The sequence below is a fragment of the Pogona vitticeps genome, chromosome 3 (assembly GCF_051106095.1).
Source record: "Pogona vitticeps strain Pit_001003342236 chromosome 3, PviZW2.1, whole genome shotgun sequence".
In the NCBI taxonomy this organism is placed as follows: domain Eukaryota; kingdom Metazoa; phylum Chordata; class Lepidosauria; order Squamata; family Agamidae; genus Pogona; species Pogona vitticeps.
This window is the reverse complement of record NC_135785.1, coordinates 266157378-266170559: the sequence shown is the minus strand read 5'-3', so window position 1 is coordinate 266170559 and position 13182 is coordinate 266157378. Positions and strand designations below refer to the sequence as shown.

Genomic DNA, 13182 nt, shown 5'->3' with positions numbered 1-13182 from the left:
AGAAGGCAGCCTCCTTGGTCCCAGTAAAAATACAGCATTTGGAATCTATTCCCAGTTCCCCTCATCTCCCCACCAGTATGCTGGCAATACAAGGAAGAGGAAAATCCTGTAATAGGGGACTCTCTTCTGTGTGCTCCAAATAAGGAAAGCATGGCTATGGCTACCTTTTGAACTCTGGGTGGTCAACCACAACGGAAGACCACAAGATGGAACAGTATGCAAATAAAGAAAATTGCTGTCATCAGGAGACATCAAGTCAGTTCCAACTTATGGACTCCTTCTCCCATCCAAGAACCAATGAGGTCAGTGTTTATTTTCTAAAATCTCACACAAGACAGAGTGTACCCCAGAGGATGTAGCTGTGGCATGCCATGGACTGTCGACTCTAGGCAATGGCTGACTGTTGTGAGAAAATCGCCAAGTGACTGGATCAAGCATTTAGTTGTATGACAAAAACAGCAACATTCTGACAGGCAGTTCCCCTTCTTGCTGGTGTGGATACTTCAGTCGAGAAAAAGGAAGACTGCATCGGTTGTCAGGATAGTTTGCACAGGTCAGAGGAAGGAAGGAAGGAAGAAAGTGAGGGTGAGATGCTTGCAAAGGCCTCTGGCTTCCCTTTTCTGGAGAAACTGGCTAACTTCCTACAATCATGGGTTTAGGATTGCAGAAGGTGGTTGTGTGGGGGTATAAATTGGTGATGACACAATGATCCTAAGGAGTACCTAGAGATTCCAAGGACTCTCCCCTGACAAGGCAGCCTTCCCCGACTCTGGCTTCTGCTATGTCTCCTATGCAGCTGCTTCATTCGGATCCTTTATGGCTGTAGGAGAAAATACTAATCGCCCTGCTAGGCTCTTTGGACTCCACGTGACGCGGGGAACCGACTGACCAAGTCTCTGACCCCCTTCCCACTCCTTTAACAGGATGACTTCCACTTGAGCTATTATCGCTTGTCATTCCTTTATGCTATCTACAACTCCAGTGACATTCTTTCAACCACTTACATATCTGATTTTCAAGAAACACATGATTTCCTTTCAAGCAGCTTATGAAGTACCACTGAAGGGAAGGAACCCCAGGCCTCAACTAGACAACCACCTCCTCCTAAAATCTTTGAATAATTCAGTTGGAAGAGGCCTATAAGGCCACTGAGTCCAACCCTCTGCTCAAGGCAGGAATCCAAATCAAAGCGGATCTGACAGAAGGTTGCCCACGCTTCTCTTGAATGCCTCCATCGTTGGAGCCCTCACCAACTCTGTTGTTGTACTGCTCTAACAGTTTTGAAGTTTTTCCTGGCATTCAGCCCAAGTCTGGCTTCCTGTAGCTTGAGCCCATTATTACATGTCCTGGACTCCGAGATAACTGAAAACACATCCTGCACCTTTGTATGACTATCTTTCACATCTTCATCTGGCACCTCAGCCACCCCCCTCTTGTCATTCCATTGCCTGCCATGACTCACAGGCCTGTGAAGCAAAGTCCTCCTGGCTCCCAAAACATCATGGGACTCTCCAGATGTTCCTCAGGGCCAGCCGAACAGGGTGCTGGTTCAGATGACTCCCAAAGGAGAAGCAGTTGCCTCCACCGCCAAGTAGCAACATCTCTTCATCGGGCAAGAAGATGCTACTGTGGTTGTGTAACATCAGTGGCCACTCAATCGGTGCCTGGCAGAGGCGAGACAGAGCAAAAGGACAGAGCATCAGGAAACCGACTGATGAATGAACGGGAGCGGCCACAACGGGAGCTGCCATGATGCTCAAGGTACCCGATAGCTCCAGCCCTTCACCTGCCCATCCCTATGGCACTCCAGTTGGAGATGGAACCTGTTTTCACAGCCCATTAATGGCAGCCACCTATGGTAGGCCATACCTCTGTAACCAATTAAGTTTTGAATGAGGGACAGATCCACAGATATAACTCACCGTGTCAATGTGATACTCCGCAACAAGCCCCGACATGAGGTCGATCACAGCCACACCAGGCACAGAAGTAGCATGGAACCAAACTCCACCTACTAGAAGCAACTTCCCACAGTGCACATGGGCCGTGTGTGAGTATCTTGACATAGAGTGAACACAGGAAAACAAGGGGACATCAAAGGTCTTGGTCAAACATGTCAAAAGCCTGCTCACCTGAAGTTGTCAAGTTTCATTTGAGGGTGTGATCTCACATAATTCAGTGTTTTTTCTATCAAAATGGGGTAGGGTAGGTATTACTGAAGCCGTCTAATTTAAATAGGACCATTGAAAACATGTTCATTTAGAGGGATTCCAAAAGGACGAAACAGGAAAGCATGCGTCAAATGAACCAAGTTTGTCTCCCGATACAGTGGTGCCTCGCACAGCGAGGTTAATCCATTCCGGATTAACCCTCGCTGTGTGAAACATCGCTGTACGGAAAGAAAAAAGCCATTGGAATGCATTAAACTTAGTTGATTTACTCACCGTACAGCGATGTCCCTCTATGGCCGGCAGCCATTTTCGCGCCCTCCCCTCGCTGAACGAGGGCGCGAAAATGGCTGCGATCAGCTGTCCGGCGGGTCCAAAATGGCCGCCGGAACAGCCGAAATGGGCGGCCGCAGCGTTTCCGCGCCCTTGGTAAGCGAGGGGAGGGCGCGAAAACGCTGCGCGCAGACATTTCGGCTGTTCCGGCAGCCATTTTGAAGCTGCGGAACAGCTGATCGGCGGGTTGCAAAGCGAAGATCGGTAAGCGAACCGCTTACCGACCTTCACTCTGCGATTTTTGCCCATTGGGGGCATCGCTCTGCGATCGCATTAGCGATCGCAAAAGCGTCACCGTAGAGCGAATTCATCGCTCTACGGGGCGCTCGTTCTGCGAGGCACCACTGTATTCGGTTCTGAAGTCTTTTCTTCCTTTTTGATTAAATGTCATGTTCATTTCAATTTCCTGAAACCAGTCCTGCATTTGAAACAAACTCTCTGCCTTGGGATTCTCCTGTGACAGTTACTTAAGCAACAGTTTCCTTCTATGCTTAATGGTATCTTGGGAATACTGGGCAATTTTTATAACTGCATTGCCCATGTAGCAACACACTGAATTGTCAGGCTGTGCCAAGCCTATTCAAAATCTAAGGTCAGAAAAACGAATCAGGATGAAGAAGGAACTTAAGCTGGAAGTTACTGGGGGGCTGTATCAGCTTTTTATTGCTTGTTCTAATCCTCTGTTAACAGACAGAAAAGCAGAGAGTAAATTAAGTTCTGGATACATTTATTAACCACCTTGCATTTTGCATCTGCCTTTCTGATTCCACTTGGTCCACGATTCTAGTGGCTGGTTAAATCCCCAACAGATGGGACATGGCTGCTACCAGCCAGGGGCTCTGATTCACTCCAGAGAAGGAGTGAAGGCCTGCTATTCTTGGAAAAGCAGCTACCACGTGCTTAATTAAGAAAGAGGGTGGCGATGGTGGCAGAGCATGGCCCACTTACCTAGGAGTGAGTGGAGGAAAGGTCTCAATAGAATCCCACCGGAAGCCACAGTCAGTTGGCCTCAGAAAAAGGATGGAGCCTAGAGGCTTCTCCATTGCTCCCAGGCCTCCTGCAATGAGCACCCCACCTGACCAGTCACAGGCAGTGTGGGAGTGACGCCCCAATGGCACAGGGCCTTTCACAGGAATCTAGGAGATTGGAGCAGAACGAAAGGAAGCTACTTGCAGCTTCATTCTCCTGTACGACAAACAGGGTCTCCCCCCCCCCCGCTATCAGATGCAGCCATGGGAAACACCTGCCCTGAACAGCTTGCTTCACAAACATCCCACACAGAAGCACCATGAAAATAGAGGAACACATAGGAGGAAAGGCCTGCCAGCGTTGCAAACAGAAACTTATCACTCTGTCAATATGTAGCTATCCCTTTCCTCAAGACCCTAGTTGTTTGGGCAGGAGCTGTTACTATTCTGCAAGTTTGAACCTTGCTTTGACACAGCAGTCCTTCAAGGATAGAAATGTTCCAGTCTGGGATACAGATAAACCCTTCCCACCCCATTCTCAGAAATGTACAGGTGACTGAGGTCTGCTTGCTGGCTGTGGAGAGGCACAGGAAGGCAAGTATGAATAAAGAAAGAAACAAACACTTCCAAGGAGCTACTCATGCCCAGTAACAAGACGACAGAGTGGAAATATTGGGAGGTAGCCGTGATCCCATCAGATCAGGACAGGGCAACACAGATTCAAATCCCCACTCAGCCAAGATGCTTATTGAATTCATCATGTTCTTGCAACCCAACCTATATAAGCTTGTTTTGGGGAGGCTAAAATGGATGCAAAAGGATGCAGGCATACTGTCCTGGGCTCCCAGCAGGAAAGAATGGAAAACATAAGCTTGACCATACATTTGTCTGACAAAACTGCACGTAGCAGCTGCTGCTGATGGTGCTCCTTGTTCTCACAGGCTAATAACTGATCCAATTAAGGGACTGATGCAGAGCGGGAAGGACCATCCCCTGGATGGTCTCCAGATCCACTCAACATTAGCTTAGGTAAAACAAAGTTGCTCAAGACAGCCTGAACCTGCACAAATTACGAGCTTCTGCCCCTTACCTGTCGACATGAAAACTCTTCTAAGTGCAGGAAATGCCAATCTGCCAACACAGACTGCCCAGAGCTACAGCCCCCATAGACAAAGAGGTACATCTCCCCTGGCAGGAGAACAGAAAATCAGGCTGGATACTTGCACCATCCAACACCCTCCCTGGCATCTCCATCTGCCATCCTAAGCAACCTGAACTTAACACATGCCTTGCCAGGTGACTGAGGCAAGGGGAAGGAGAGTGAGGAAAGCCAACCCTCCCCTGCAAGAGCTGGCACAGCCATTCTCCACAAGACTTTGGAACACACATTTACACACCTGCCCACATGGGCGTGCACTCTTAAGATTAGAAGTGGTCTCACTTTAGCCATTTTGAAGAGAGGGTTGGGACCCTAAATAAACCTCTTTTGTGCTTAAGAACAATGCAGAAGGAAGGAGAAACTCTATGCCACCACCTCCCCTTTCCTACATCATGTACTTTTCTCCTACCCTTGTTCAAGGGAAGCCAGAGACATCTTCCTCCTGGTATCAGCTATGTCCAGGCTGATAGAGATGGAATTTCAGGAGGCTGCTTTGGGACCTTCCATGCTCACCTCTGCCGGGCCCCCTCCAGACACTGCAATCTTCCTCTTACCTTCATATGCAATCTCAGTGGCTGAATGCCTCCAGCGGGGCACGGCCAGCTCCTTAAGGGATGGCAGATGAGTGAGCTCAAGGACAGGAGACTCAGCTGTCCCTGACATTCTCAGGCGACACGCCATCAGAGCCGGGCTCAAGGGTGACTTACGTCCCCCCAACACCACTGCCCAGCCTGCTTGCAGAAGCGTTAACGAATGGAAGAGTCGTCCATCTGTGGGAAGAAAGAGAGACGTAAAGCCAGGGGAGACCAAGGGGCATGCACCATACCATCCACACCTCTGGGCCCCCATCCTGCATCATACCCCAGGCTTCCCCTGACTTGGCCAGGCAGACATTGCTTGTTCTCCATGCCCCCTCATGCTTGATCAAAACGTGCAGCTCAGTCAGGCGGCAATGATGCCCTCCATGATCACCGAAACCTCCTGTGGTAAGGACCATATCTGGAGCCAGGAGCACAGAACGATGGCCATACCGCCTCAATCCTGCAATGCCAACATCTGTTGCACAGACTGAGGAGGAAATAGTCCCTGCAAAATCAGGCTCACGACAAATCGGTAAGGCTGAAAGGAAGAAAGATAGGTTATGTCACTAGTAGCAGAGGCATTCCCACGAGGGTAGAGAAGGAATAGAAGAAAGCTCTTCTCACCAGGAAACTCTGGAATTGCCTGTCCAAGCCATGCAGATGCCTGTGAGCTTATCCACACAAGCATTCCTCAGAAAAAGGTAAACTACTAGGGATACTGTTAAAAGGATCCCTCCATCAATCCTCTAACACGCCACCACTCCATTTTTGTTACCAGATTAAAGTGGTCACTGTCTTGGAAATTCTCACCATCTCAGCACTAAACATGACAGACCTTTTACTGTTATTTCTTGGAACATTTTAGCAACACAGATTAATCACAACTGGTCTTGAGTTCCATCAAGTGTAAGGTCTGGGGTCTCTGCTTTCTCTCTGGCTGGCTTAATACCAAACTCCTCTGAGGCACTGCTGCTTTATCTGAGAAAGCGGCACCCATGTTATGTGCCAAACATGCATTTATCAGTCCATCTGAAAGGGTTACAATACTTTTCTCCTTTGTCCGCCTCTGTAAGTCTTGCTTTTCATCTCAAGGTCTCTCTTGGGCAACAATAGTCTGTTCTTTTTCCCAACTCTTTTACAGCGCAGTTTTCTCCACCTACAGCAATTCCAGGAAGAAGTCCATTCCTCTTGGTAGGATCTGTTTAATCTTTGGCAAACACGCAAGCACACAGGATCTAGATTGCATTTGCAGAGAACCCCAATGTTTGCCAATCAGCTGGAAATAAAATGGTGGCTCTAGAGCAGTGGCAACGGCCTACTGCATGTCCTTGAGTAACTCATGTATAACATTACAAATCAGCTTCTCAGTTTGTTTACTTCATCTCATTTCTACCCTCCTTGTCTCTCAGCAAAGGTACTCTCCCAAAACTGTATATAATTTTTTAAAGTATTAAAGTGATTAAAAATACAATTCCTTAAGGTTACCTCATAAATCTGTTTTAAAACAATTTTAAAGAAAGACAGAAAATACATATTTCTAACCAGGAAACATGTGGCCCACAGATATTAAATAAATCAAATAGTTTATTGCACTTTTACCTTCTCTGCCAGAAAACACAAGAGCTGGAGACATGGTCTCTCCCTTTGAGGCAACAAGGATGAAATAATGGGAGCATTTCAGGTGCCACTCCTGCAGGGAAGCCAAGAGGTGGGTGCGGGGGAGGGGGGAGAGAGATCACAATCAGGCACAGCTCTGAGTCCCTTCAGGGGGGGCATCTGCTAGGCATTCCCCTTCACCTGGAGGAGCTGCCCAACCACCACCACTCCACTCCAGGACAATGTCCACTGGCTTTCACAGCCTGATAAAATATACCCACAAGACTTACCTGTCTCCATCTTTGCCACCTGATTAAGAGACTAACAGCTTTCCACCATCACAAGCAGGCAGAGCAGGAATTCATCGTGCTATATAGTCAGTTGCTATACCACTGCATGTCTGCATAATGAAGTTGATTGTATTCCTGCACTGAGCAGGGCTTTGGACTTGATAGTCTTGTAGGGCGCTTCCAACTTCACTTTTCTATGATTCTCTCATTTCCTTCTTTTACGGCCAGAGAAAATACACAGTGAAACCAGGGAAGGCCGAAGACACAATCCACCAATCCAGGCCTGCCTGCTCATCTGCCTACAATTCCTTATTTCCTTTGATGATGATCACACTCCTTTCCTTTCGTGACCCAACACAGAGAAATTGAAGATCCTCTCTTATCTTATAAATACACACTCATGACTCAAACTTTCCAGCAGGAAGGATGGTTTAGGTTAGTAGTTTTTTCCTGGTTGTTTGTATAGTAGTTTTTATATTTTATCTTTTTGTCTTGTTGATTATAAATTAAATTGTTGATCTTTTTGGGTTTGTATGTTATAATAATTTAAAAAACAAGCAAACAAACAAAACAACCTTCCATGCAGGAGGGAACAGCTTCAGTGAGCGAGAACAGCCAGAAATCATGTACTCCAAGAACTGGGATTCGTAGAGGGTTAGGGTTATTATCTAAGCTTCCAGGCTCAGGGAGCGGCTCCTACATCTCCAAGGGGTTGTTGCCCAGCCTGTTCCCACCGTCTCTAGGTCCTAACCTTACTACGTATCTACCAGGTTGTGGAGCATCCCTGTGCTGTTTCTCTACTTCTTCCTAGGGAAACTTTACTAAGATGGAAACACTCTTCACTATCAGCTGGCTCTAGAGAAGGAAAGGCAAGCTTAGAACTCAGACTCAAACTCCACCAGAGGCAAAAGACTGGGGCATTGACTCAAAATGCCAGAGAAGTACCTCAAACTCATCAAAGGGTTCCAAGGCCTGAATCCTCTGTTGCTCTTTTTGAGGGACAAGCCGGCTGTAGAATTCATTCATGTCAATGACAGTACAGTCACTCCAGCCCTGATGAGAAAACCAGAGAACTAAAAACAAGCCCCTGGAGTCTCTCCAGGACATCCCTTCGCCCAGTCCCTTCCATGCAGCACAGTCCACCCCATGCAGCCTTTTTGAGCCCCTTCATCTCCCTCCGCTGCCCCACTTACTCACAGCCCTCCCTCTGCAATTCAAGACCCAACGTACCCTCTCGAGAAACCGCACTTGCTGAGACTTGCAGTCTGGATAATGGACAAGGGAACAAAGCGGAGATTTGAGCTGGCTGAAGTGACTCCTCATGACACGTCCAAAAGGATCATCAGGGTGAATCTGCTCATACAGAATGAACCACGCCTGCAAGAAATGCCCAGCTGCCCACTGGACTAAAACATCTGACCTACAAGGCATCAAAGAAGAGTTACAGATAAGAGACAGGAGGGAGGGAAGATCTCCGCCAATGAAGAGCCACCTTGTGCAAATCCAGTCCTGAGCCATGATCTCAGGGTACCCACCAGCTTCGAGCAGGACTGCATAGTCCCCAAAGCAATGAAGGCAAAAGGGACAAGTGAAAGCATACAAAGTGGGAAGAAGACACATCCCAGGATTTAAAAAATGATATCTGGTGTGGAAAAATGGCTCTTCAAGATAGCCAAAGTTCCTTGCTTTCCCCCCTCTTTTTATTTCGTCTCAAGAGCTACAGTGGGGCTTTCACCTTTCAAGACTTCATCCTGGAGCTTTGTTTGCTCTTGATCATGCACCAGGTTTCAATAACAGATCAACAGGGAGGACCTGCTCCCCTCTACAGAACCATCTCAGTCATCCCAGAGTGCAGGACACACAACAATGGACTCAAGTTGCAGTAAGACAGATTTTGGTTGAATATCAGAAAAAAATTTCTTAACTGTTAGAGCAGTACGACAGTGGAAACAGCTACCTCGGGAGTTGGTGACTGCCTCAACACTGGAGGCATTCAAGAGAAACTCAGACAACCACCTGGCAGATATCCTTTGATATGTATTCCTGCATCAAGCAGGGAGTTGGACTTGATGGCCTTAGAGGCCCCTTCCAACTTCATCATTCTACGATCCCAATACCCTACTAGATCTCAATGCAACCACCTGCTAAGCTGGCTAGCAGCAGATCCAAACAGATACGAAAAGGTACTATTTTCCACAGTATACAGTTAATCAATAAAAATTAAAGATTAAAAAAATTAAGAGTAATAATTTGGTCTGATATCTTTAATACTGGCACCAGATATATAGATGGAGAAGACAAGGAAATGGAGCTGTGTCCATGATGTGACAGCTAACTGGAATAGCCAAGTTCAAACACAGCATGCTCTGTTCAGGAGCTCATATGGGGCCATGACTAACTATGGGAGACAGTTCTTACCCTTCCTGCATCCTCCTGGAACATTATTCCAGAAAGCAAACTGCAGAAGAGTATTGGCTTACTCTTCTTCTGCAATCCATGTATACAACCACTGACTATTTAGTGGCCCACTTTAGGAAAAGGAAGAGACACTCCACAAACCTCTCCACCTCCATGTATGTCAGCACAACTTCTGCCAGAATCATTGTGGGAACTCTGGAATCCAGGCCTGCCCCTTGCAGGGCTTCCTCTAACCTGGATAATTCAGACAGGTCCACTCCTAAAAGTTTGTAATCTTCTCCTGAAAACTCAACTGCTCCTGGAAAAGGTGAAGCAGGAGAGAAAGTGAGAGAGGCACCTGGCAGCGCAGTCAGTCTCCAGAGGCTGGCCCGTCTTTCAGGAAGGGAGGTTAAAAACTGCAGACGAAAGCTTTTGCCCAGCCACAGGAGAGACAGCGAAGTTTATGCCCTTTTGCTGATCCTGGCACCTGGCTCTCCTACCCCATGACAGGATCACACTCTGCTCCACCCTGTGCACTCAGGCTCAAGACCTATCCTTCAGGACTAACCCTTAATATCACGCGGGGACACTGCTAGTTCTATTAGCAAAGGATCGTAACATACACCTGATACCTGGAAGTGCAAAGAAAGGTCCCAAAGAGCTATGTCCTCCAACCTCTACCAAAGCAGGGCTCTGAAAAGTCAGCCATCACCCCCCCACCCCTCCTTCTGCAGGCTCCTTGTCCTCGGAGAGCTTCCCAGCCGGCGGTGGGGGGGGGGGGCAGCGGCACCTTCCCTCCCATCATCCCCTGCCTGCCTTTTCCCGGGCACCCACACAAAACACAGCCAGGCCACCACCACCACCACCACCACCCCGGTTTGGGAAGCTTCCCGGCCCTGACCAGCCGCTGCGAGGGGCTGCCTCCCCCACCGCCGACCGCCCCCCCCCCGTGGCCCTACCGGAGGCAGCGGGTGGAGAGGCCCCGCTGCTGCCTGCCCAGGCGGCCAGCTCGTCGGTCCTGCGGATAAGATCGGCTTTCTCCCGCGCCACCTCCGGAAAGTCGACCTCGACGAAGAGGGCGGCGGGTCCCAGCAGCCCTTGGCTCTTGAGGCGGAAGCAGAGGGAGTCGAAGCCGGCGCCCAAGGAGAGGATCTGGGGTTGGGGGGGAGAGAGAGAGAGAGAGAAGGGCAGGGAGGGGGGGCCAGGAGTGCCTCGTGGGAGGGGGGCGGGGGGACCCTCGGCTGCCCAGACCCCCCCCCGCACGCCATTCCCCCCACCCCCACCCCTCACCTTCCCCAGCCAGCGGCTCACCTGCCTCCGAGAAGAGCAGGGCGCGCCGGTCCTCAGCAGGAAGGCCCGGGCGCAGAACTCCACGGCGCGCGCCCGCACGTAGTAGCCCCTGCAACGGGCGAGACCCGGCGCGGGGGGAGTGAGGGGGGCGTGTGAGGAGGGGGCGCGCGGGGGGGACCCTCTTCTCCCACGGCGGGGCCGGCCTGCAGCGCTTCTGGGTGTGTGGGGGGGGGGGAGGGTAGGAATCCGGCCGCGCCCCTGCCCCCCCACCTGCCCCGAGGCGCCGCCGCCCCTCAAGGGGCAAAGCCCGCCCGCCCGCCGGCCGGAGAGACCCTGGCGGGGCCGGCCGGCCGAGAGGAGAGCAAAGGGGCGCGGCGGCCGGCGGCGCGCGACCTCTCACCGGTGGATGGCGGGGGCGCGGCGGCGGGGGCGGCGCCCGCCTCCGCCTCCGCCTCCGCCTCCGCCTCCGCCGCTCCGGGGCACGAGCTGCTGGACGAAGCGGTCCTCCACGTAGCCCAGCGCGGCCGTGGACCTCTTGCTGGCGGCGCTGCTGCCTCCGGTGTCGCGCACCTGCCGGGCGGGAAGGAGGAGAGAGTCGGTGACGAGGAGGAGGAGGAGGAGGAGGAGGAGGAAGGGGGAGGGAAGCGGGAGCGGAGCGGCGGCCGGCCGGCTGGCCGGAGGAGGAGGAGGAGGATAGAGGAGGACTTCTTCTTACCGCCGGCGACCCCCCTGGGCGGCCCCGTCCCATGGCCCCAGCTCGCCTTCTCCCTCGCCAGGCGGAAGTTCGCCGCCGTTGCCGCGCAACGCTCCCCACGTGCCCCGCGGCCGACCTATCCGCGGCCGCCGCTCCTGCTCGTGCACCATAGAGCCTGGCGGGGCGAGGGGCAGAGCGCCTCCTTCTCCTCCTTCGGCGGTCCCGAGAGAGCGAGCGGGCGGGAAAAGGGCCAGGCTCCGTGGGAGTTCCCCGGGCGAGCGGAGTCCCTCTCGGGTGGAAGGAGAGGCTCTTCCACGCGTGCCTCCGAGCGAGGCCGGCCAGCCCTGGGCGGCGCCCTCCCCTGGGGTTTTTCCTTGCTCGAGCCAGGCACCCTGAGCGGGGCGGAAGGGGGGGGGGGAGCCGCCCCGCCTCAGAACGAACAGGCCGAGGGGCTCCGGTGTCCTGAGGGCTTCCCACGGCCGGCCGGGCAGGGGTACCCCGAGGGAGGGAGGGAGGGTGAGGGCTGCCGACGCCCGCCGGGGTTGGGGGTTGGGGTAGACGGGCCAGGCCAGGCCAGGCCAGGCGGAGCGCTCCATGGGATGAACCGTATAGCCGTATGGAAGGCAGTTTTTTCTTTCTCAGTCCCCTTGCCTCTCACGTTACCCTGAGAGAGGCCTAAAAGTCGTCTGCTAGAGGCAGGGCCTCCTCGGTGGTGGCGCCTGCCTTGTAGACTCGGTTCTCAGAGGAGCTACTCCTGCCTCCCCCCCCCCGCCCCCCTCTGTATTCCTTTAGGAGTCAGTTAAAAACAACCCCGTTGAATACCCCTCGCCTCCGGTTTAATAAACATGACCTGCAGATCAGAAGACAGCCGGATTAAAGAAACCCCCCCCAATATCAATCTAGCTCCCCAATCTAGTTTTGGGGGAACTTATACGAGGCTTTGAGTTAAGCAGTAAGTAAGGAGCGAGTAAATTTGTTTCAATAAAGTGTCACTCACAATGGACAAACTGTTCCTGGGTTATCTTTGCATTCTGTTTATCTACTGCTTGATAATGGTTTCCATGGGACCAGCTCATCCTTGTACAGTACCTTGTTATTTGACTAATTAATGGTTTCTAGGGCTGAAATCAATCAGGGAATATTTGTAACCATAAAATATAGCACGCCTTTTAGCATATACAGGCCTTTACCTTAAGCAAGATGCAACGGACTATAAAGCTTGACATCTATGACTATAAAATCCTATAACACCACGACTGCGCCTTGTGGCACCCCACTTGTTCTCCCCTCCAAGTTGAAGAAGCCATTGATGAACATTTTCTGAATAGGAATCTGTAACCAACTGTATGCACCTGAAAGTTCTGCAGCCCACACCTAGTTAGCTTACTAGCCAGAATATTATTATTATTATTATTATTATTATTATTATTATTATTATTAGTAGTAGTAGTAGTAGTAGTAGTAGTAGTAGTAGTAGTAGTAGTAGTAGTATCATCATCATCATCATCATCAATAATAAGGCACATTTCTACCAACAAAGGACTGAAATGGGGTTCAGGGATTCAGTTATACCACAGACTACTTTGTGGGAGGATTTGCTGAAGTCAAAATATATTATGCCTACTACAGCATTCTCATCGTTTACCCAATCAAAAGGTTACCCAATCAAAAACTGAGATAAGATTAGTCTCCCAGGATTTGTTCTT

General features: G+C 50.9%; 1 protein-coding gene across 1 annotated transcript; it reads right to left on the bottom strand.

Annotated features, from left to right (window-relative positions):
* Nucleotides 1-286: 286 nt before the first annotated feature.
* LOC144588301 (tRNA wybutosine-synthesizing protein 4-like) lies at nt 287-11599 on the bottom strand. The gene is made up of 15 exons (XM_078390816.1): nt 11498-11599; nt 11183-11352; nt 10804-10891; nt 10452-10644; nt 9655-9811; nt 8326-8515; nt 8041-8148; nt 6809-6899; nt 5490-5747; nt 5183-5398; nt 4560-4657; nt 3450-3637; nt 1923-2058; nt 1463-1664; nt 287-523 (listed from the first exon to the last, which is right to left on the bottom strand). The coding sequence occupies exons 1-14, from the start codon at nt 11528-11530 to the stop codon at nt 1500-1502; spliced, it is 2091 nt and encodes a 696-aa protein (XP_078246942.1). The 5' UTR covers nt 11531-11599; the 3' UTR covers nt 287-523; nt 1463-1499.
* Between the last annotated feature and the right edge of the window lie 1583 nt (nt 11600-13182).